The sequence below is a fragment of the Calypte anna genome, chromosome 3, assembly GCF_003957555.1.
Source record: "Calypte anna isolate BGI_N300 chromosome 3, bCalAnn1_v1.p, whole genome shotgun sequence".
NCBI lineage: Eukaryota > Metazoa > Chordata > Aves > Apodiformes > Trochilidae > Calypte > Calypte anna.
Window position 1 is genome coordinate 10,273,569 of NC_044246.1, and position 23,633 is coordinate 10,297,201.

Sequence of the window (23,633 nt, forward strand, 5' to 3'; positions counted from 1 at the left end):
ATATCTTGAATGTGCAAGCAAAATCTAGAAGAGAAAAATGGTGTTTTCTAGTAAAGAGACATCCTGAAATCAGTCATTTTAGGGAGAATGAATTATCATTAAATGATGCAGAAGATCATGAAGTATTTCAGCTGTAGATGTAATGCTTAAAAATATAATGAAATATGTGCTTCTGCTAATCTCTTGTTTTAATTAATTGAGAATGATCCACCTGTATGATGGAAATAACAAAAACCAAGTTGCTGAAATGTGATCAAGATGTATAAAGAGAGTTATCTGAAGCCTGATGAGAGGAAGAGGAGTAATTCACCAAGCACTGAAAGTTAAACTTTTCCTCTCTGTATATCTCCTATTGATTATGGGTTAACTTACATTTATTGTTCTAGATATTCTCACATGATGCATCTCCTGTTTTCATACAATGTAGTAACTTTTTTGATGTTGCAAATGTCTTTATTTTAGTGAGAATCTCCTATTTAACTTTTAACAGCAGCTATTTTAAAGAATTCCCAAGTATCCCTCTACATAAAGGAAGCAAAGTAGTTTTCTTGTCTTTATGTCAACTCAGAGAGAATTGTAGAAGAAAATAATCAAGCCAGAGTGGAAAATCTCAAGAGAGGATGACAGCACAGTGCCACAGAAGCAAGTTGGAATCACAAACAAATACTTGCATTGCATGTACAATTATGATTTTATTTCTTTTTTTGTTTTTAACTATTGAGAAATTATGGGTGAGAATATAAAGAGCAGGGAAAGAGGTAGTGATTTGTTCATGTGCTCTCCTTTCTATGATCAGTTATCCAGTCAGGACTTCCCCAACTGGGAACTGATAGACTGTAGTAGTTTTCAGTGAATTTGTCACCTGACTTGCACTTGTTTTTTGATTCCATTTTGGCATCCTGGAATAAGCAATTCCAGAGTTTCAGCTATGGATTGTTTGAAGCAGCATCTCCTTCTAGCTGCCTGGATGCTGCAGCAGACATAGTGAATTGACGAGTCTGTAGCTTGCAGATCCCAAATTTCTCTCTCAGTGTTTCCATCCACTAACAGTAGTTTTGAATGTTTTGATATGATTATATCTGCTGAAGAAGGACACTGGTGATTACAAAAATTGATGTAAATTTTAATTGATAAAACTTGGTGTTTGTTCATAGTTGGATTCACTCTAATGAATCCTACTAACTGGAGTGCTGTAGAGAGAGTGATTCATGAAGTGTCACCTGCTTCAATGTGTTTTTTTGTAAATGTGGACTTCAAATTATCCCTGTTCTCTGAAAATAGTTCTTTTTCCAAAATATCAGTTCTGCCATAACTAGTAACTTAATATTGTAAAATCATGGTTGGTAACTCCTTAATGTAGTATAGCAAAATAGCTTGCACTTAATCATTTTTCCCCAAGTAAAATTCCACAACTTACACTTTTCCTGTAAATTATTCAACTTGTTTCTTGAAGCAGCTTGAAAGTGGAGGAAGAAAGTGTTGCAGTGAATTAAATATATGGACATGGTTTAGTGGTGAGCTTCCAGTGTTGGTCAAAGGTTGGACTGGATGATCTTGAAGGTCTTTTCCAACCAAAGGCATTCTAGGAGTCTGTGAATATAAACCAGTTAAATTATATGAAAATTCAAGCAATGTTGTTTAACTTAGGGTTCTGTGACACGCTAGACAGGACTTTCTACTTGCTCAGTTAAAATTACATCTTTACCACCAACACTCCTGCCTTAAAATGAAATTTTTTTTTTAAATACCTGCTGGTCTTTTTTTCACTATTTCTTGAATAAATCAGTCTGAACCAGACTTCTGATACTGAGTAATGAAAAATGTTTATAAAAAGAGATTACCATATGTTTTCTGTACTAGAAAATTCTGTTACTGGTGACTTATGTTAATGCTGCTGAATGAGAAAATGAAAATTCAGTTGAAAAAGAGAACAAAATCTGTAATTTGCAAGAGCATCTTAATTTCACATACTCGTAGTACTGACAAAGGAAAAAAGGTGAGACATTAAAAAATGCATTTGTCATTTTTATTGTCAGAATTGGATCATTTTGGAAATGTGAGACTACTTCTCTGAACTTTTAGGGAAATTTTCAGAAAGTTTACTTCTTCCAGTGCCTTTGAAAATGTTGGTGGACCCAGTGTTTGCCATACTGGGCAAAGAGGATGTCAGCTGAAACCTCGGAGTCTAGCAGAGCAGAAGCTTGAACCTGGCTCTCTGCCACATTCTTAGTGAGTGCTCTGCCCTCTGGAGATTTGATACCTTCTGTATTTTCTGGTTCCATGCTAGTATTGACCAAGGTACCAATCTATGGAGTAAGTATCTGTCCTTTACAAAGTAAAAAAACAATTCATACTTCTTAAAATATCAGAAATATATGTAAAAGTCCAGTAAAAAAAAAAATAATCCACTTCGAACAGTAAGGTTACTTGATTCTAGGAAAAAGAAGTGTTGTGTGCCCTTTTCAAGAACATGGAGGGAAAAAAAAAGAAAAATAACACCTTTGTGACAAAATAGCATTGCTAAGTGTCTGAGGAAAAGTTCTTAGTTATAGTGTTACTAAGGCACAAATGCTGTCTTGTGTTTAAGGTAAATAAAAGTAGATTTAATGTGAATGGCTGTATAAGGCCTTGCTTCAGAATCAGGGGAGTTATTTGAGGGCAGATTTTAATTCCAAGTGAGTGACAGCTCAACTCTCTGTAGGATTAAGGTGCTGTTTTAAACTACGTATTAGCAACACTACTGCAATACAATTAAATTTATGGTTTTTCATTATAGTTGTTCTTGAGCATCTTTTAATCAATGTTCATGTTTTGATATGACAGGTGATTATGAGCTGCTTAATAAAGTGTAGTTTAAGTAACTTTTTTTTTTCTTTTTCTGTTTTTCTTTTTTTCTTTGAGAGAAAAGGTTTCTCAGGACACGTGGACCCTCTTTTCTGGTGTCATGATGATCTGCTGAACAGAAAGCTATCCTATTTTTAAAGACAGCCTTAACTCCATCTCTCCCTGGTTTATCTCTTGCATTTGGCTATATCTCTTGTTGCTTTTGGTCGAGGACAAGCCCAAATAAATTTTGGAAAAGCAAAGACCTACTAATATTGAAAAAACAGTATTAAGTTACACCCATATTTTGTCTGGTGGTGAGCCCCATGAAATAGCCACCCACAGAGATAACCAGCACTCCTAACCAGGATAGTTTTCTTAAGAAAGTGTTTAAAATAACCAAAAATAAAATGGTCAAGCCTTCAGTGGGCAAGCTAATGCCTTTCTTAAAGCCCTGAATCTTAAATGTGAATCATCACTGTAGGGTTTCTGGTGCAATGAACACAGGGGTCTGTGAAAGATCCTTGAGTGTCCAAGCTGTAGGAGCAAGCAGTTGGTGTGATGATAACTTAAAACAGTGCCTGCACCTGTCCTGCTTTTAAATGATAACATGACTTTCAGCTATGGGTTTAGTGGAGGAGGGATAACGTGTTCATCGTAAATGAGGTTAATAAAAGTTTATTGTGAATGTTTCATTGGCCAAAATCAATACATTATTTTTTTAAATTATGGGATTAAAAAAAAAACCCCAAAGCGTTCAGTCCTATGCAAATGTATCAAATTCAATTTTGTTTTATGTAAAAAAAAAAAAAAAAGTTTATTAATTGGTGGAATAAACTGTAGTATTCTGGTTACTCCTAGGATTTTGTGTTACAGGAAGCCATCATTTATTGCTTCTGTTCTCTGATCTTTGTAAAAAACTGCCCCAGTTCTCTATGTGGGTAATTGATTTCTCCCAAAATCACTGCCAGTCCTACCCTTACTCTGTAATCTCATTTAACATTTCCTGAAAATTGTTGTATTCATGATGAGCAATGCACTACAAATGCTTCATTTCTGTCAATAAAATGTGGGATTTGCACCCACAAATTTTTTCCTGTAATATTTTTAAATTGTTACACTTTACATTATCCTTCATACAGGTTGCTAGTCTTCCACCTACTTGTCTTTTTACAACTAGAGACAAGCAGCAGTGTACTGCCAGGGTATGTACCATGGAGAAACTAGATTTTTGCCTAGCAAAAAATTCTGGAAGTTTACACTTCCTTGTGCCTTTGTTACCAGCATAGATCACTACTACTGGCTTGTTCCTTGGACTCTGAAATAAACTATATAGGTATCTAGGAGGTCTTCCTTTTCACTCAGCAGGACAGTTTGCCTAGACAACTGTCCCCAACAGCAAAACCCCCACTGTCATGATTTGCTTGTTTCTAACCTTTGAGATCCCGTTGTCACTGTGAGGAGACACTGTTATCATCTGAGGAAGAGGTCAAAATGTCCTTCCTTCCTGTACTGGGACACCTCCCTGTACAAGGTCCTTGGCAGGAGTGGAGATAAGCTGAGAACCTCATTCACCCTCTCCTTGCCTACCTTCCTTTTACCCTTTTTTGCCCCTTTCTGTGTTGCAAACCACCCTGTTTTCTGTCTCTGCTGTATTACAATTCACTCAACATAAAATTTTGTCCACTTGGATCTAAGTATTGATTTTTTTTAGTTAAAGTCAGGTTCCAGTTAGAAGTGTAGAAAAATACCTGATGAATGTTACTGTGTTTTTTTAAGGCAGGTGAGCTGATACTATCACAACTAATTTTGACAAGACCAGTATTTTCATAGAATCAGAGAAAGTTAGGGGTTGGAAGGGACCTTGAAAGATCATTGTCCAACAGTCCCTGCCAGAGCAGAGTCACCTATAGGTCACACAGGAATGCACCCAAGTGGGTTTTGAATGTCTCCAGGGAAGACTCCACAGCCTCCCAGTGCTCTGTCACCTTCACAGTGAAAAAATTCTTCTTAATAATGAACTGCTTGTGCTCCAGTTTACAACCATTGCCCCTCGTCCTGTTGAGAAAAGCTTTACTCTGCCCTCCTGGCTCTTGGTTGCTCTGTGCTGGACTCTTTCAAGCAGTTCCTGGTCCTTCTGGAACTGAGGGGCCCAGAACTGGACACAATATTACAGATGTGACCTCACCAGAGCAGAGAAGAGGGTGGGGAGAACTTCTCTTGACCTACTAACTACCCCCCCTCCTTGTAAAGCACCCCATGGTGCCACTGGGCACATTGTTGGCTCCTGGTTCCTTCCATCCACCTGCACCCCCAGGTCCCTTTCCCCTGTGCTGCTCTCCAACAGCTCAGTCCCCAACCTATACTGGTGCCTGGGGTTGTTCTTTGCCAGATGCAAGACTTTACACTTAATACACATAGGTATTTTTTTTACTTGCAGAGATGCTATTTAAGATACTAGGGTTTCATTCATAGCTTCTGTATTGAAATTTCCTACAAAAACAACTTGACATATTTTTTGAATTCTAACCTAGATACTTGTTCTTTTTAAAGGAGCTCCTACAGTAGGAACCACAGCTGTCAAGGAGGAGGATACTCTTATTACAGATACAGAATCTGAAGGTGCTGTTGAAGCAAATGAAAACTTCCACCAAAAAGAACAAAACCTAAAGTTGCAGTCTCTTTTCTCTTTACTTCGTGAAGAGGTTGAACAGATGGATTCAAAGATACTGCCCCTGTGTCTCCATCAGGTACTTTTTATGATTTGGGGATGTTGCACTCAATTTTTATTTTATTTGTGGCTTTTATTTATTAGGAAAAAATTCAACATATGCCAATACACTCATCTAGACAGAATATTTTGATGTCTAAGAAATGGTCAAGGCAAATAACTCCTCTAATGTGTCCTAATATATGCTTAGTTATAAATTGCCTTTAAAGTGTATTGTGCATTTAGAAGAAACTCTAAAAGATGGGTTTTCATTCCTCAAATGATGAAATTCTAGTTTGTCAGGAAGATTAAGAAAAATCCCTTTTCAACATACTTTAAATATTGTTTGTAAGACAGCAGTGTAGCTACAAGATAGCTGATTTCTAAATACTATTTTAAATTTGGAATTATTTTTACTAATGCAGAATGCTCCCTAGCACTAATTTCATGCATGAGTGCTAAGGTTCAAGGTTTTATAGCATGTGCTTTTTTTATAGCAGTTACTACAAGACCAAGGGAAATACTGTGTGAATTGAAAAGCAATCATTCTTACTAACTGGGCAGTGTTTTTCTTTCTGGTGACTATCATGCAAGATGAGTATGTTGATAGGGCTTGACACAATATTAGTTTATATTTCAGTTGTGTCAGACTGTCTAACAGTGGATTAGAAGACTTTCTGTTTGGCTGCAGTGTCTAATATAAGCCATATGTAGTATATACTATATAGTATTATGTATTTGACTTAGAATTTAATTTAGCTGCATATTCTTTATTGTGGAAAACTGGATGATTATTATATTTTAAATTTCAAAACTGTGATGACATTTTTGCATTATTCTTCTCTGATTAAAATAAGTTATATTTGAGAAAAATGTTTCTATTATTTCAAATTATAGATAATTTATATTTTACATAGAATTTTAAATTGTTTTTTACTGTGTTTGAACGAAAGTAATTGATATAGTTTTTAATTTATTTGAAACTTATCATTAGGATTGACCATTTCTACTTTTAGCTGCAGTAGGTTTGGTGGTCATCATGAATCAATACAAAGGTCTGTTTGAAAAACCAGCAGAGGTAGGGCAAAACCTTCAAAACACTTTACAGAACTTAAGGAATGTCACTGAATGTGATGGAGGTGAAATCTGTTTGCTGCTTTTTTTAGATGAGAAAGCCAAACCCTAAGGGTAACAACCCTTTGAAAGTCATACTGAAACTGTGACAGAACTGAAAACAGAATCTGCATTGCCAGGTTCAGACATGTCACTAAACACCATCTCTTTTTTCTTTTTTTTTTTTTTTTTATATTAAGAAATACCAAGCATTTTGAACAGGGTGTTTGAACAAAAGCTAGCAGAATTTACAAAGGTCATGACACACTTTTTAATCTAGAAAAATAATAAAGAACTTTAACGGTAGCATTCAAAAACATTAAAATCTTGAGGTTTTTTATATTTATCTGATGAAAAATATTCATACTTTAAAGATTTTAAATTCTATGTATTTGAAATAATTATTAGCTTTATAAGTATTTACTATAAATAGGTTATAGACAGGAATGTTGCTGGTCTGTCTATGCTGTGCTAGTGGTATTTTTAGTGTCTTTTATCCCAAGATTGCTCTTTTCTCACTGGTTAGTAAACCTCCTCTTTCTCCATCCTGTCAATTGCACTGAAATGCTTGGGAGAGCTCAGCAATGATCCTAATTTAGTCAGACATGGTCTGTAATGGGACTGCAACTCTTCATATCAGTAAACATTTTACTTCTGTTCTAGCTCATTTTAAAACTTTTTAATATGATGGTAATAATAATAATAATAATAATAATAATAATGATTTTAATATGATACAATCATATTTTCTGAAATTATCGTTTGTTTTGCTAACAAGACAAAACCCAACTAACATTGGGCAAATTCATTTGTTGGAGTGAACTTACTATTTCTTTTTTTATACATACTCATTTTACACCTCTTTTATAGGATAAGGATACAGCAATTAAGTGTGAATGTTTGTACACAAACTAAATATAAACCTACAAAACAGACATTTAATACCATGATAAAAAGTTCATAATATATTCTTACCGCTCTCATGAAAATTGTAGAATTCTGATTTTCCTTTTTTTGCTTTTGCAGATAGCTGAGACCTATTTTCAAGAGGAGGAATGTATCCTTTTACTTGTAGAAATTGTTATATAATATTAAACTAATCTGGCATGATAAAATAAAAAGGCAAATGCTTTACCATTGACCCACAGGTTGTGGATCTAGGTTAGAAGAGCCCTAACTTACTTATGAGTGACTATATGATATGTTAACATGTCCTGCTTAATCAGACAACTACAATATGAGTTAAGAAATAAATCCACTTGCAAAAACTGTACTGATAAAACCATTTTAGTTGTGTGCAAACAAGGAAGTAAAAAAATATTTTCAAAGAACTTCAGCTTTTATAGGATAAATTCTGTTCCAAGTAGCAGTAACTGGGAATATGTCCAATACAAACAGGGTATGTATTCAGTTCTATCAAATAAGTCACTGTTGTAATGAGAACAAAATCACCACCACAGTTGATTAGAATGTGTACTGCAAGCATCTGGATTAGAATAAAAGTACCAAACAAACTGAGCTAAAGGAGATGAGCAACCTTCAAACACTTTGGGGGAACTGTTGTAGGCAAATATAGGTAATTGTGTCTGGGAGCAGCTGGTTCAATGGTCCAGTTAATTTTGATTTGTTCCTAGGTAATTCAAATAAGTTTGGTAAAAGAAATTAATAGTTAAACTGCTGCTAATTACTCTGAAATATTACAGTAATTGTGGGAGAGAATAATCATATTAAACCTTGAAGTGAAACAATATTTTTAGACAAAGTGGACTGAGTTTTCCTCTGCTTGCTCTTAAGGGCAAATTATCAGATTATAAAAAGAAGAGGCCAGAGTGGTGAGCCCTTAAGGCATATGTGAATCACTAAGATGCATCATAAACTATAGCATTTGTGCATAAAAATTATTTCTTTATTATGTAATTTGTTACAAACCAAATGCAGCAAATAGGCAATTGTGATGGTTAAATACCTTTCCAGGTTTCTTATGCTTTGTTATCCTTGAAACCTTGCCAAGTTCTATTAGCCTATAATACAAAAACAGAAATAGGTGTATCAGTATCTTAAAGGCAACATGTAAAATAAAATAACCATTGCTGTCTTATAAGACTGTACTTCTGTCTTGGTCATCCTAGCTGAAAAGCAACCATCAGAAAATCCAAAACACAGCATTAATTAAAAACATGGAAAAATTCTGTATTAAGTTGTGGCTCTGCAGGGGGATATACAGTAAATTTGAAGTGCATTCAACAGTAGGATAGAAAGACAGCTTCTCTTTCATAGAAGTTGCTCTAATCTAAGGGCACTGTATTTACAGCTAATCAAAGGAAATATTTTAATGTGGTGCACATCTGATGTGTGGAATTGAACACCACTATATAATACATATTTATGAAGGATATCTCCTCTGTACTTGCAACCATCAGTTTCCTGAGGTTAATAAAGAACTTGATCATGTTGCACTGTATCAATTATCCATGACAGGCATTTTAATTCATCCAGTGTAGAACTTCGTATTAGCAATCATTCAGGGTTTGTTGCTGTCATCCTTTAAGGCTATCTCTGATCTGTAATTCTGTTTCTAATAACAAAATTATTTTAATTCAAGGGATATTCCTTCCATTAATATTATTGTTGTTCCTAAGATAGGCTATGTGTATGTTGCATGAGGCTAATGAGAATAACAAGTCCTGGTAGTGTGTTTGTAATTGTTAATCCAGTATTTTAATTAGCATGAATAATGGAAACTATCTTTTCTATATTACTAAGAACGTCATTGACTGTACTACCATCCTCATGGTACTATAGAATTAAATTTCAAATAGCTGGCAAAACATGGCTTTAAAAAGAACTAACAACTCGGGCTTGATGGAACTAGAATTATCCTGTCTATTACAAAATACATAACTATCAGTGTAACTTTGTGAATATACTGATAAGCCTAAGGGAGGGGAAAGAGTTCTTGTAGAAGAAAAGTAAGCAGAAACTTCAAAAAGTAGACAAAAGGTGAATCATGAGTCCAACAGTGTTGTATACAATGCTTGAGAAGAGGGAGGGTATTTTTTGAAAGCTTGAGTTGGATAAGTTCTTTTAATGCTGTCTCCAGGTGGTCAGTAGAAAGGAGTCATATTTTTAGTTAGTTATGGTTTAGGTCATATAATTGTATTTCTTGAGAGATACCTGCTGATATTTGTACAATTGCTTTGCTTTTCATTTCCAGATATTTAATTTTCTGATAAGAGTTGTCAACAACATTTTACCTTTTTCTTTTATAGAAAGAGTTTAGTTGGAATTAAGGCATGTGGGAAGAGGTCACTACTGAAAAGATTTTCATTTTTGGAGCTTTTCTCAACTTATTTTATGTCTTACTGTTTTCGTGTCTGCTGCATTTTCTGGATGCTAGCCATTATTCATTTGTATTCAGTTATGTCAAATGTCAGGTACATAATGGGTGCCTTTTCAAATATAGTGCCAAATATTAAAAAAAAATGGTATCCTGTCAATATGTGTTTGCGTTTTTCTTTAACCTTCCATTCAGATGAGAAGGCAATGAAGTTCCTTCAGCTTGAACGACTTTATCATGAGCAGCTGCTTGCAAATCTTTCTTCTATACAGGAACAATGGGGTGAGTACAGGCTGGACCAATATGGCAGAAAGAAGAATTAATTTGTTTTGTATTTCTAAATAGCAAAGTTTTGCCAGCTTAAAAACGTTACATGGCAAAAGCAGCATTTACATCAGAATTTCTCTGACCTTATAATGAGAAAAATGTTACTGCTTTAGATTTCTCACACAGTTCATGAAAACGGTGCAAATAGTTTGTAATTTTTTATTCTATTAATTGAGACTTTGATTGCTCCACAGTTGCTTTGAGCTTATTTTTGGTTTAGGACTGGTAAATATATTGTGATGAAAATAAAGTGTGTAGTGACAAAATACACTGCTTTTTTGCATAGTCTGAAACAAGATTGTAGAGCATATGCAAAAGTTGTCAATATTTCTCCTTAAATTAGTTTGACATATATGTTTTATGCTAATCAAATGCTGTTTTTATATTACTTTGGGTAAAAATAATTTCAATTTAATTTAGAAAGAAAATGGAAAACAGCAGTTCCTAGTTCAGTTACAACACTGAGGAATTCAGCTAAAGAACTGAGTGGTGACGAGTTGGAAAAGCTTGCTAGAGTTTGCTCTTTACATCAGCAGTACGTATACGAATATATTATTACTTTTCCAGTATTAATATGTTAGCACAGTTGTTACCTTCTTGTGTTTTAAAATAGTCAGTCTCAAAATAAAAAGTGCATCTTCAGTGAATTTGCTTATGAAGTGGTGGTTCTTTTTGTTATCTAGCTAGAATGTTTTCATTACCATTAATTTTCAGTGTTTCACTGGGGTTTGAGGAATGTATAGGACTAGGTCTGAACTGTTTCCACAAATTCTCAGCTTGCCAAAAATGGAGTTTTGAGTTAAATTTTAAGTATTTTCAGTGAAAGTAAAAACTGAGTAGTGTTTATTTGGCAAGAGAGAAACTGTAGAATCTTCAATGTGGTGATTGTGTCTATGCCTTTTTTTTAATCATTGTTTTTAAATCAATTGCTCAGCATCTGAGACTCTAGCACATCTCCCTTAGGGCTTTTTATTCCCAAATTCTATACATTTTAGGATATTCCCCTAATCCTTTATGTCATTCTTGTTCACTTTTGTTGATTCCATATAGGTTGCATAATCATAAAGCAGACATTCGGTAGCTCCCTAGTGTGGCAATAATCTAAAAAACTGAAATCTCAGTTTGTGTCTACTTTGATTCATCAGCCTCCTGAGTCAGTTTGTCACAGTATCACGAGCCTTTGGTCAGCGCATAGGGTGCTCTTCTGGGAAATAACATGTATGGGATTGCACTCATCATCTGTTATTTCATGGGTCAATCTCCTAACTACTAAACATTGAGTCTAAGTGGCAGATGGAAAACAATTACACCAGCTGCCACTGAAAAATGATCAGCCAATGGTAATAAGAAAACTAACCACATTCAGTGACTGACCTGTGCCGGGCAGAAGCTCTCAATTAAATGTGGAGAGAGAACTTTATCAAGTACATTTGTGTTGGCTTAGTCAGTCCGAATATAACAAAAGCCAAAATGCTTCTGTTATTCATAGAGTGTATGTGGATTTAGCTTCCACATTTTTTAATTCTGGTGACTGTTACAGGAGTTTGGAAACACAAAGCCTCAGTGCCAGAACCCAGGCAGGGAATATTCGTAGTCATGAATGCAGGAACCCCTTGAAGTGTACTCCTGCATTCATAGAATCATAGAATTGGCTGGGTTGGAAGGGACCTCAGAGATCATCGAGTCCAACTCTTTTACCACCATTATGGTTGCTAGACTATGGCACTGAGTGCCACATCCAGTCTCTTTTTAAATATCTCCAGGGATGGAGAATCCACTACTTCCCTGGGCAGCCCATTCCAATGCCTGATCACTCTCTCCGTAAAGAAATTCTTTCTAATATCTAACCTAAATTTCCCATGGCACAACTTAAGACCGTGACCTCTTGTCTTGTTGAAAGTCGTCTGGCAAAAGAGACCAACCCCCACCTGGCTACAGCCTCCTTTCAGGTAGTTGTAGACAGCGATGAGGTCTCCCCTGAGCCTCCTCCAGGCTGAAGATGATGATGAATCTATTTCCATTTCCATAATCTCCATTTCCTCAGGAGGAGGCAGCTGTAGCACCCTACCTGCACCCACAGCTTGCTGCTACCCAGAGATCATATCTGAGTGCCTGCAGGGTCCCTCAGCCTCTGTTTCCTTGCACATGACCTTGCAAACCCACAGTAAGACTCAAATCTATTGCAGTTTATATGCTGCAACTAGCAGCACCTCCCTCTTGTCACCTCAGTTGTCACCTTGTTGAGAGTAACTCTGCTTTATCCTTTTACCCTACATGCTGGCTCACTTTAAAATACAAAATTTGAGTTATGTAGCAGCATTCCTAGTTCTAAGAAACCCCATAATTTGACAAAAATTAAGTTTTATGGTTGCCATGACTAGTTCTCTGTATTTAATATTATTACTCTGCCAAACTCTCTAGGCAAAACCTATTTGCTTTTATTACTTCATATGCTTTTTCCTGAGTTTTAATCTCAATTTATTTTGTAACTAAAACTATAATTTATAATGGATAACATGTAGATGTCAGAAAATGTGAGCATTTTGATTTTGTAATTGAAAGCAGTCTTTTTCTGATATCAAAGTTTACAGCTACATATTGGATATGTTTGCTCTTTAAAAATAGTTTTGAACATCCCTTACTTGAAGTTTAAATGGTAACATTTTAAAGACAGTGTAACTTTTTAAAGTTATTGTTAGAGTATGAACATCAGTACTTTTCCCTGGTCTCTCCTACTTTTTTGTTTTTCAATAGCTTTAAACAAAATGCTCAACATTTTAGCTCCATTGCTCTATGGAAGGCTGCAAGACTGATTGTGCATGACAAAAAACATTGTGCACGAATCTTTTCACAGTTAGCAAAGTCCACACTGACTGTTAGTGGTGCTGACTCACCTGTGAAAGCCCGTGGGATCCATGGGAGCTGCTGTATCTTACAGTGCCCAGAAAATGTGTCCCGTAGTAAACAGGCTGTGGGGAGAGAAATACATTTTAGGGTTATTTTGTCCATTTCTCTATCTCTGTTCTGTATTTTTACATCGTCTGTATTTTCAGTATTTGTAATATTGAGTCCTTACAGGATTTTTAAAGTTGGTAAGAGTTCCTTCTGAGCATAAAGTTTTATGGGAATGTAGAAAGCCTGACACGTTGCAGTGTAGTTTCTTTTGACTGCTTTGTTATTTAGGGGGAGCAGTGTTTGGGGTTATTATCTTCTGATGATATTCACATATGGTACAGATCTGTGCTTGAAAGTATGCTAGCATACTGACACTGTTTCAGTGTAAGAAAAGTTCTGTGCCAGTAGTAGAGCAGAGAAAGGCTTAGAAGATTTCCATGACATTTGTTTGGAAGAATGTTGTTACCAAGTTAATTTTTTTTTTCTTTATTGCTGCAGGCCACAAGCATCCAAAAATAAGGTAAGCAGTTGTTTAATTCTGCTTTGCTGAAGATATTTCGTAATATTAAAATGATATGTATTAGCAATAACCTTTCCTCTTTAGTATAACTGTTGAAAGTTTGGCTGTATCAAAAGTCACAGTGTTCCTGTTTTAATTCAAAAATTTACAGGAAATACTATCATCTTTTACAGCTTGTAGCTGCAGAAAATACATGGGAAAGAAGTTGCTTGCTTCAGTTAATGGAATCAGAAAATTTGAAGGAAAGAGAAGCTACTGCTTTCAAATCAGGTACGTGTGTGTGTATGTACTTGTCTATATGAATGTTTTAAATATTGTAGTGTAATGACATATTCCTATAAGTGCTATGAAGCTGTTTAATTTGAAGCTACAGTGTTTGTTGGATCCCAATAGATTCATCATTTGTGCAAATTTTAATTTTTTCACAACTGCACAACTATGCAATATCAAGTAACCACTGATATTCTGACTTGTAATTAAAGTAATGCCAGACTCCATCAAAAATGCATTTTAGATATGTATGCATTTGTAGCAGCCTACATACAGTACAAAATTGTATAAAATTTGAGATAAGATACTCTCTTTATATGTATAAAATATATGGTAAACGATCTGATGACATATTCTGAGTCGTGACAATTCAGGATAGTTAACAGTATTAGTAACTGTTTAAAATAAGATATGATATATTGATTTTGAGACACATTTTTCCGTAACAGCACAGAAAATGAGGATGCTTTTGAGGGGGTCCTGAAAAGAAAAACATACTTCAGTTAATTTTTTTCAGTACACACTTTTATCTCTATTTTATTTTCCTCCTGCTGCCTTCGGGGCAGTGGCTGCTTTGAGTAATTTTTTAGAATCATTTGATTCTTATGAAACTTTTGCAAATTAATGAGTTGTTTAAATGAAGACAGAGAAGGGGGAAAGGATTAGTAGACTACCAGGCTGTGTTTTATCTCTCCTCTCATGAGCAAATGGGTTTTTTCCCATTTAGGTTTGAGTACCTATCCTCAAAAAACACTAGCATTTCTCACACTATGAGAGTTGGACTAAGTTACCTCAGGACATCCCTTTCAACCAAAACTATCCTACAAGTGTGTATCAGTTAGGATGTTCAGGAGAATCAGGAGTTAATTAAGATACAGTCACAGTTCTCTACCTGTTTGAATCCTCCTCATCTTTATCCTCTTTTACCATGACCCCTATACCTCCTTTTCTCTGTCTTTGTTCTATAACATAACTAAACACAAAGCATTGGAAGCACGGAACAATGATGTTCTACAGCTTAGAAAGCAGATAAAAAGAACTCAGTGCTTTTTATTTTTGGATGGTTGGAAATTCTCATGGAAAAAAATCAAATACTTAAAATTTTTCCATTGTTTCTATTCCAAGTGGGAACAAAAGCTTTTTGGAGAGCAGACTTTCTACACATTTGAAACTTCCGAATTAAAGAACATTTTGTGTCAATATTAAAATACGTAGTACAATATCTAGACATATTAAACTTAATGTGGAATTGATTAATAGTACAAGTGGATTTCTTTTCATGCCTTCCTCTTAATGTAACTCTTGTCAAAATGTCATCAAGATCCTTTGGTCCCTGTGAAATGTTTGTTAATTAACAAAACTGTGTCATCCAATAGAAAGCTCTTCTGCTGAGGATTTTCCAGCAGTGGTTTTCAATACAAAGATATGAATATTTCAAACTTAAGTTTAAATGCTTAAGATGAGCAAAGAATGCTCTGCACAATATTAACACATCCTCACCCTGGCAAGTCTCCAGCTGTTAAGGCAATGTGTGGTCAGTACTGTTGCTGCCCCTCACTGGGGCAAAGCTTCAGCACACAGGCCTGAATGTTTTTGTTGTAGTTACAAGGTTTTGGGTGGGGATGGCATTGGTATGAACTAGTGCAGAAGTTGGACCAAGAGGATCCTGAACTCTCAATTTGTATACACTGCCCAGTGCTGGCAAAAAATATTCAAGCTGTGGCTGAGTGATCGGGCTCAGGACTAGAAGCAATATGGCCATTTAGGGCTTGTTCTTGATTGTGCCTGAGCCCCAGCAGTGCATCTTCATTTAAGTTACTAGGAAAAAGCACCCTTTCTAATTAAACATTCAATTATTTGTCTTAACTTGCTTTGAGTCTATAGTGGGCATGGGTTGTCTAAAGCGGGTGTTTTGAAGTAGATGTGAAGAAAATATTGAAATCTGCTGAAAATTTGATTTGAAACAATGATCATAACTCAGTTCCTATATGTCTGTAGTTAACAATGCCAGGGTCATTTATTTCTTTCTTAGGAACAGAGCCCTGAGCTCCAAGGCCATCTTTCATGGTTAAGAATTTAATTTCCTATTCCATTTAATCTTTGTTGCAATTGAGGCTGCCAACAAAGATGCCTGTTGTAATGTGGATGAATCCACTAGGAAAAATTGACAGATGGTAACAAAATCTTGCACCAATAATCTAGGCTTTGTTTGAACTCATGACCTATAAGTGAAGGGCTCAGTATCCTGTTACAAATCCTTTGAGCTATCTGCTCATCTGTGTCTAATTTTCAAAAGGTCTCTGTCTCATTCCCATTTCTTCTTTCAGTGTTTCACACAAGTTAGGTTCCCTGTATCCTTCTGTCTGTTAATGTTCTGATTTTTTCCCACATTTTGGTAATGTTGGATATTCTCTTCTTCAGTATCCAAATCTGTCTTTTCTATGCTACCTCATATTTCATTATCCTTAAAATGGGGATTGTTTATAATTTAATAAAATTGTTCAATACCGTGAATTAGTACAAAAGTTTCATTAAAGGCTGTCAAAAATGGGACCCTGTTTCATGTAACAAGGTCAGGAAATTGCACAGATTTTAACTGGGCTTTTAACAGGTGAGGAAGGAAGAGCCTGGCATAGAGATCTCCTGTCACTCTTGTGAGAACACATACAGATCATAAAGTCATTGTTTGATCTCTTTGTTAATCTATTCATAAGACATTTCTGCTTTTCAATATGACCAAAAAAATGCCAGTAAGTGTTTTCTAGAGGCATTAAGTTGTTGTTTGAGGTTATTACTGTAATAGTAGCCCTACTATAACACAGTCTTAGCTTTGTTGTTGTTAAGGTGTGGGATAAGCAACAGTTTCTGTCTTAGCTTGCTTTGGTATTCTAATTCTAAACAGTGCCTTTTGCTCTTCATAAGCATAAGTGGGGAGGCTTGGCTCTGAGTTTCTCAGAGTGGTTTTATTGACAACATGAGCTAACCATCTACTCCTTCAGCAGCAGATCATGCCTGTAGTACATCAACTCACAAGTTATGTAGAATTTCACTTCTTTCTCTCAGAAATTTCAGATAAGATCAGGTTTCATTTGTATTGTAAGTGTGAATACATAAATAAGCTGCATACAATTACGTTTTTTAATATGTAAACTAACCTACCTACAACATATTTATAGAGTCAGTTATGTAAAATATTGTAAAGGAGATAGATAGTTACCACTGAAGAGAGTTGCATATAAAATTTGTTAAATTAGTGTGTTTTCATCTTCTTTGAAGGCAATGCAGCTCTGTGCCTGTGTGATAGATACACTAGCATCAGAATACAGTTTTCTGTAATTAAATGCATTTGTCTGAACTCCAGGCTTCTGCGAGATAAACTCACATACAGAACATGCTTTATAAGAAACCTGGCTGCTCAGAAAGATACTTACATACCTATTGTGGCTGAAGTAGGGGAGTAACTCTTTTCAGTTGAGAACTGAAGAATGTGCTTTGCCTCAGGAATGCATGCTAATAATTCGCTGAATTAGGAGTGAGCTTTTCAGACTACTAACAAAACTTTTATTCTGATTGGAGCATAAAATACCTGTCCTTTATGGGAGTGCATTTTAAAGCATTAGGTTACAATGTTATCAAATCACAGTATACTCTTTCCCCCTCGGGCTGATCCTTTGAATCATTTAAAAACACTGGAACTGTTTTTCCTGTTGCACTTAGGTACTGAAACTTGTCCTGGCGTTGGACCAAAGAAAGAAGATAAACAACTGAGCACTCGTTTGCCAGGTGAAAACAAAACTCAGAGACAGGCAGAGGCAGCAAGGCTTCGGGTAGCTACAGGAAAGGACCACATGGAGGAGCAGCACTGCAGTGCTGAATCAACATTGGAGCCACACACCCAGTCCACAGGGACAGTGGGCAGGCCTTCTTCGGGCTGTTTATCATCTGGGGATACCGGTAAAGATAACAGTTTGCAGCCGAGAGAAAGACAGCTCTCTAAGGATGCAGAAAAAATAGAAGGCACAGCTGGGGAGCCTGGAGTGAAACTCCCTCTGGAGCCGATGGTAGATGCTTTGGTTTTAACAGATGCTGATTATATGCCTACTGATTTGGTTCCTACTGATAAAGATGTGCAAGCTGATAGAAGTCTGCTCAGATCAAAACATGCTGCTGGCTCCTCAGAAATTACTGGTGGCCAGCTTGGAAATAGTGAATTAAAGCAGCAACAGAAGCAGCATGATGATGATGATGATGATGATGATGATGATGAAAAATCTTTGCGGGACAGAACTACATCAGGAGTTTGCTCTGGGTGTAATAAAGTGTCTGAGAGTGCCACCCATTCACAAGTGGGCAAGGACATAGAGAGAACAGCTGGACAGGAGGAGAAGGTAAATAATGAAGAACAAGAAGATTTATTTCTCAGATTTTTAAATGGTAACATAATAGACACTGAAGAATCATTTTCAAACTTAGCAAACCAAGAGGACTGTGACATTGTTCAAGATATTTCACCTGAAAAAGCATCTTACAACTCACTGGAAGCTTTATCACTAGATGACAGCTTTTCTTCTCTTGATGAGCTTGCAAGAAGGATAGAGATTGCTGAGGTAAATACTGTGAATCCTCTCAAATCTTCCATATTTATATCAATTAAATATTTTAGATGTTGCCAACTTCAAAATGTGTTAAATATTCTTTTGCATATCGCTTTTTAATCTGAAAAGAAATATGTACTTATTTAATTGTTCTGAGTTAATTCAGAAAAAAAGTTTCTTTTTGCCTCCTTTTTGACCAGCAGTGCTCTGTATCTATAAACTAGACTGATTTATACATAAGAGTGTGAACACTTTTTTTTAATTATTCTGACAGAGACTGTTAGGAGATAGGCTGAGAATTCCTGTTAAATCACAATTTAATGCTGGGATCTACATAATGTCTATGCTGTGACATGTTTCATTTATATGAATAGAATAAAAGTTGTTTTTCTATTCCATGTAGAATGTGCCTGTTCCATGTAGGTGAGCACTACATGTGTGATGAACTCTCTGTAGGAATGTATGGGCTTCTAATCTTGCCAGGTTTAGGCAATTTTTTTGTTCAACAAAAACTGAGAAATAACTTCTAAGCCCAAAGCCCCCTTCCTGAAGCACTGCTAATGGGCTGCAACAAGGACGTGCGCTTCATAAGCTAAATTGCTCTTCCAAAAATATAGATTTATGGCTTTGAGACCTTTTTGGCAAATTGTATGATGACATCTTTATTTGTCTTCTGGTTTTGGTGCATTTGCAACCATAGGAACTTAAAAGCTTTTTCCTCAAATGAGAAAAGTGAGAATACTGTGAAATGATGTGATTTCAGATGCTGGAGGGGAAAGACTTGTTAAAAAAAGTATCTTCTTAGTTCACTTCTATTTTTAGTGCATCTAACAATGCAACATCCTTTGGCAATAAAGTTACTTGCCTGTAGATCAGAAGCTAATGCACAGAGAACAAGAATCCATAATTGCTCAGGGACAGCAGCCAAACAGGGAACTAAATACTGGGCATCCATGCTGATGTTATTACCTGTTTGGGAAAATCTCCAGAACTGGAAACTGCTTTTTTTTTTTCCTCCCCACATAAACAGCTTCTTATCCCCTTTCCAAGATGATTCATTCTGTCTTGTCCCCAAAACACCCTGTCTTTGTGTGGGGTGTCAAGAAGCATACCACATAGCAGGGCTGAGGGCCACGTGCACAAAGCTGTACACAAGCTCTTGACAACAGGCAGATATGGAAACCCCACAGAGAGGTTCACACATGTGATCAAACTTTTGTACTAAATCCATTGGCCTGTGTTCACTTAGAGGGTGGCTTAGAAAAACAAGCATTTTGTGACAGTCTGTGTTAAGTGTATGTACATGTATAACAGAAGAGTAATTTAAATACCATCCCTCAGTATTAGGTTTCTTTTGAGCCCACTGAAAGTTCAGCATTTTAAGCTACATGTGAGAAATGTTCTGTTTCATGTAGAAAAAGCCTAAACTAATCCTATACCAACTAGTTTTAAATTGCTGTATTTGTGCCATTAGCATTTTTTAGAGAATGGGTTAGAAAGCAGCAGATTGATGCTAATAGAAAACTGCTTGTATTGATTGTCCCAGTGACCAGTGATGATGTTTTACAAGGAATCTATTTTAATTTCTAGTTTGCTTTCCCAATGCTAGGACTGCCAGTACTTTGATGGCAGGGTTGAGTCTCTGGAGAGGACAAAGTACCCTGAGTCTTTCCATCCTACTTTTTTCTGGCTATATAAGGCATGCTCTTGTCCAGCACTGGTGAGAGTATTTTTGATCATTCTTAGCAAGAGGCCTGAGTTGTGTGTGAAGCAGAAGGTTTAAATCAGGGAGAATAAAAGAAGGATTAATCTCAACACTGATTAAAATATGTACTATATAGCAGCTGTGGCTGTTTTGTAATACCTGAAATTTCTAGGTGCAGCAGGGTGAGTTAAGGACAGCACAGCAGCTTGTATTGTTAATTATACAATTATGTTTTGTTTTTCCAGTTAATCTTACCACTTACCATTGCCATAGGTTCATTGCCATTTTCAGAAGTGGTGAGCACCTACAGTTTTCTGGGAAGACACCAGGAATTGAGTGAGTTTAGCACCCCTGAGAAAGCAGCACCATTTACTTGCTTTCACTGATTTCCTTTTAGTGCTAAAATAAGTTTCCACTGATGTTCTGACAAGCAGAGTGATCTTTCATCCAGCCATAACAGTTCTTCCTTCTGTGTCCTCCTGAAGCCTTTGAAGTTGCTTTTTTCAGGCTGTGTCCATCTAATTAGTTGTCTTCTCATCCAGTAGCTGTGAAAGAAATACCTGAAAAATGCATTGGTAGCCACATGAATGAAATTAAAATAAATAAAATTAAATGTAACAGTGTGATAGTAAAAAAAATCAATTACCAACTGTAATAAAACTTGTTATAGAGTATTTACAGAATTCTACAAATAAGTTAGAATGGAAGGCAGAAATAAAGGTTATTTGAAATAATATAGGTACAAAAATCATTGTAAGACAAAATTTCAGCAGTGCTCTTCAGCAGAGGTATATTATTAATTTACTGAAAACAGAAAAGAGGAAGTGCTTCTGCAGTATTTACAGTTGGGAAGTTTTGTTTGACCCCATATTGAGAGAAAAAGAATCACCTCATATAGTTCTCTAGTTTAGCTCTTATGTGTCACCTATGCCTTGGCTACCATTTACAATACCTAATTATAAGACTGAAAATCCACTAAATTCTGACTCTGGCTTAAAATAATTTCAAAACTAAAGTAGTACTTTACAAATTATACAGTCTCTTAGACTGGTTATTTCTTTACTTGTATAAGGCATGCACAGCAACATGCAAAAGATGGAAAATCACTGTCATTATATAGAGACTAGATTCATAAAGCTAACAGATCTTTGAAGCACAGTCAGCAACAACAGGTATCAGAAGTGTAGAACCTCTTCTTAGATCTCTGCTATCATTTCTGTGAGAGTTCAGTGACACACCAGCTGTCAAATTGTAACATCAATAATGTCAGTTTGCATTTCACCACATGCAATAGAAGTTATTAATATAAGCTACGTATCTGAGTGATGATTAGAGGAGTAAAACCTTAATGGTTTTCCTTATTCAAAAATTTCCATTTGAAATTTATTTCAGAAAGCAAAGAAAATGAGTCTCTGCTGCAACATGAGGTGTAGTAGTTGTTGGTTGCTGCTGTCTGTTGTACACCAGGACTTCTAAAAAGTAGTGCTGAGTATGTACTGACTGGCAGGCACAGAAATGGTCCCCACCTGTCTCTACTGGCTCTGGAGACAATGCCTTGTTGAGGTTCCCTGTTCCCTCGTGTGCTTTGGGTCCTGTAGTTTTTGTGTTTGCAAGACTTAAGACTCATGAAATGCTTCCATGGGATCTGAGCTATTTGTTGCTGTGTAAAGCAGCCCCAGTACTGGCATGGGAAATGTATTAGTAGAAAAAAGAGTTAAGAATGTAATGCTGTGGTATGAACACTGAATCAGCTAAGTTATGTGCTTTTCAAAGTCAAACTATTCATGTAGCTAATGTATTTTGTTAGCAAAGGGGCTTGTCAGCTGACAGCTTAACTCAGGGCATCTTGCTTTTGTCAAGTTTGTCATAGTTATGGATGACTGCTTTAAAAAAATGGTATTGCTAGAAATAAAACTCTAGGTCTTTGCCAAGTAACTGAATAAGGAATACAGCCCACAGAAAAATATACAAACAAAACCCTTCCTTGAGTAGTTCTCTGCATTCCAACCAAAATACCTCATAAAATGAACTTTTTTTTTTTTGCAGTGCCTCTAATTTTGGCATACGGTGACTCTGTATGCTATGAATTATTCCAGTAGTCAAGTTTAATGTTTTTTCTTGTGAGCTTGAAGTACAAGACCTTATTTTCATAGTTTTTTGTTATATGTTTATATACACATCATATTTGGCAGAAATATGCACATTGTAAGAAATTTTAAAAAATATTTTAATATCATATGCTCTTTTACACTGAGAAGAGCCAGTTTGTTTATTTAGAATCTATTTCTTCTTATTCTGCAGTGGGATAATAAACAAAAAAAGTTTAAGGGTTTTCTGTGAAGTAAAATCATTTTGTATAAATAGTGGTCAAAAGAGAAAAGGTATAATATTTAACAGAGTTTCAATTAACAGTCATTGCTGCTTTCTATTTTGACCACACACCTGTGTGCCATTTTCAGTTCCTGTTTAAAAGATTTTGTGAAAGCCATAAGAGCTGAGTAAGCAAGCTCAGTTATGTAGATGCTTCAAGAGAAAATTTTGTTAATTATCTAACTTAGAATTAATAAAATGTTCAGTGTTTCAGTAGGGTCCTTTAGGCAGCTCTTTTATGCAACACAGAGCTGTCTGCAGTGGAGCCTTGTGCAAGCCTACATTTTTCCTTCTGTGGTTCAAGTCAAGCAGAAGCTTGACTTCTGATCAACTGTGTTAACCACAGTTCCCTCATTAACTTTCACTTTAAATAATGTATTCTGCCTTTTCAAATTCCTCCTGCCTCCTAAAGACCAGGATGGAGAACTTCAAGTCTCACATGGCAGCTAAGTCACTCTCCCTGGATGTTTAATTAATGGGAGATGAATCAAATACAATCAGTTTGTATATTGCTTTGAAATCTTTCTAAATGAGAATTATGGTAGAAAAATACATTTACAGTTGTTTTAATGGAATTAGATTCTAATTTTAGCAGGATGGACCCTACATGACGAACCTACTGTAATGACATTTCAATTAATAAAAATAAGAAAAATAAAATGTGGTTTGCAATAAATATTTCTGAGCTGCAGTTGAGAGTATGGCAGGAAAGAACGTATGTTACTTTTTACAGAATTCTGTATGTTTGTGTTTGCATTTTAATAATAAACTGTATCCTGATTAGGAGGCATAGCTTTGCAGGACAAAACAAGAACTTTAATTAGGTGACTTGTGAAACATTCTAGGTATGCGTTCTGTATCATGTAAAGTGGACCTTCTTAAAACTATGGTCAATGGTTTGTTTTGACAGGAGAGTAACAGCAGCTACACTGATTTTATTGCAAAACCAAAAGCTCTTGTTCTCCCTT

At 35.8% G+C, this 23,633-nt stretch overlaps 1 protein-coding gene across 1 annotated transcript in view; it reads left to right on the plus strand.

The window, feature by feature from the left end:
- CNST (consortin, connexin sorting protein) overlaps nucleotides 1-23,633 on the plus strand; it is a 43,964-nt gene that overhangs the window by 15,551 nt on the left and 4,780 nt on the right. Inside the window, exons 4-10 of the mRNA XM_030446633.1 lie at nucleotides 5,377-5,573; nucleotides 7,673-7,703; nucleotides 10,179-10,265; nucleotides 10,731-10,845; nucleotides 13,704-13,725; nucleotides 13,899-13,995; nucleotides 17,713-18,602. Coding sequence (XP_030302493.1) covers nucleotides 5,377-5,573; nucleotides 7,673-7,703; nucleotides 10,179-10,265; nucleotides 10,731-10,845; nucleotides 13,704-13,725; nucleotides 13,899-13,995; nucleotides 17,713-18,602 — 1,439 coding nt within the window. The remainder of the gene's footprint in view (nucleotides 1-5,376; nucleotides 5,574-7,672; nucleotides 7,704-10,178; nucleotides 10,266-10,730; nucleotides 10,846-13,703; nucleotides 13,726-13,898; nucleotides 13,996-17,712; nucleotides 18,603-23,633) is intronic.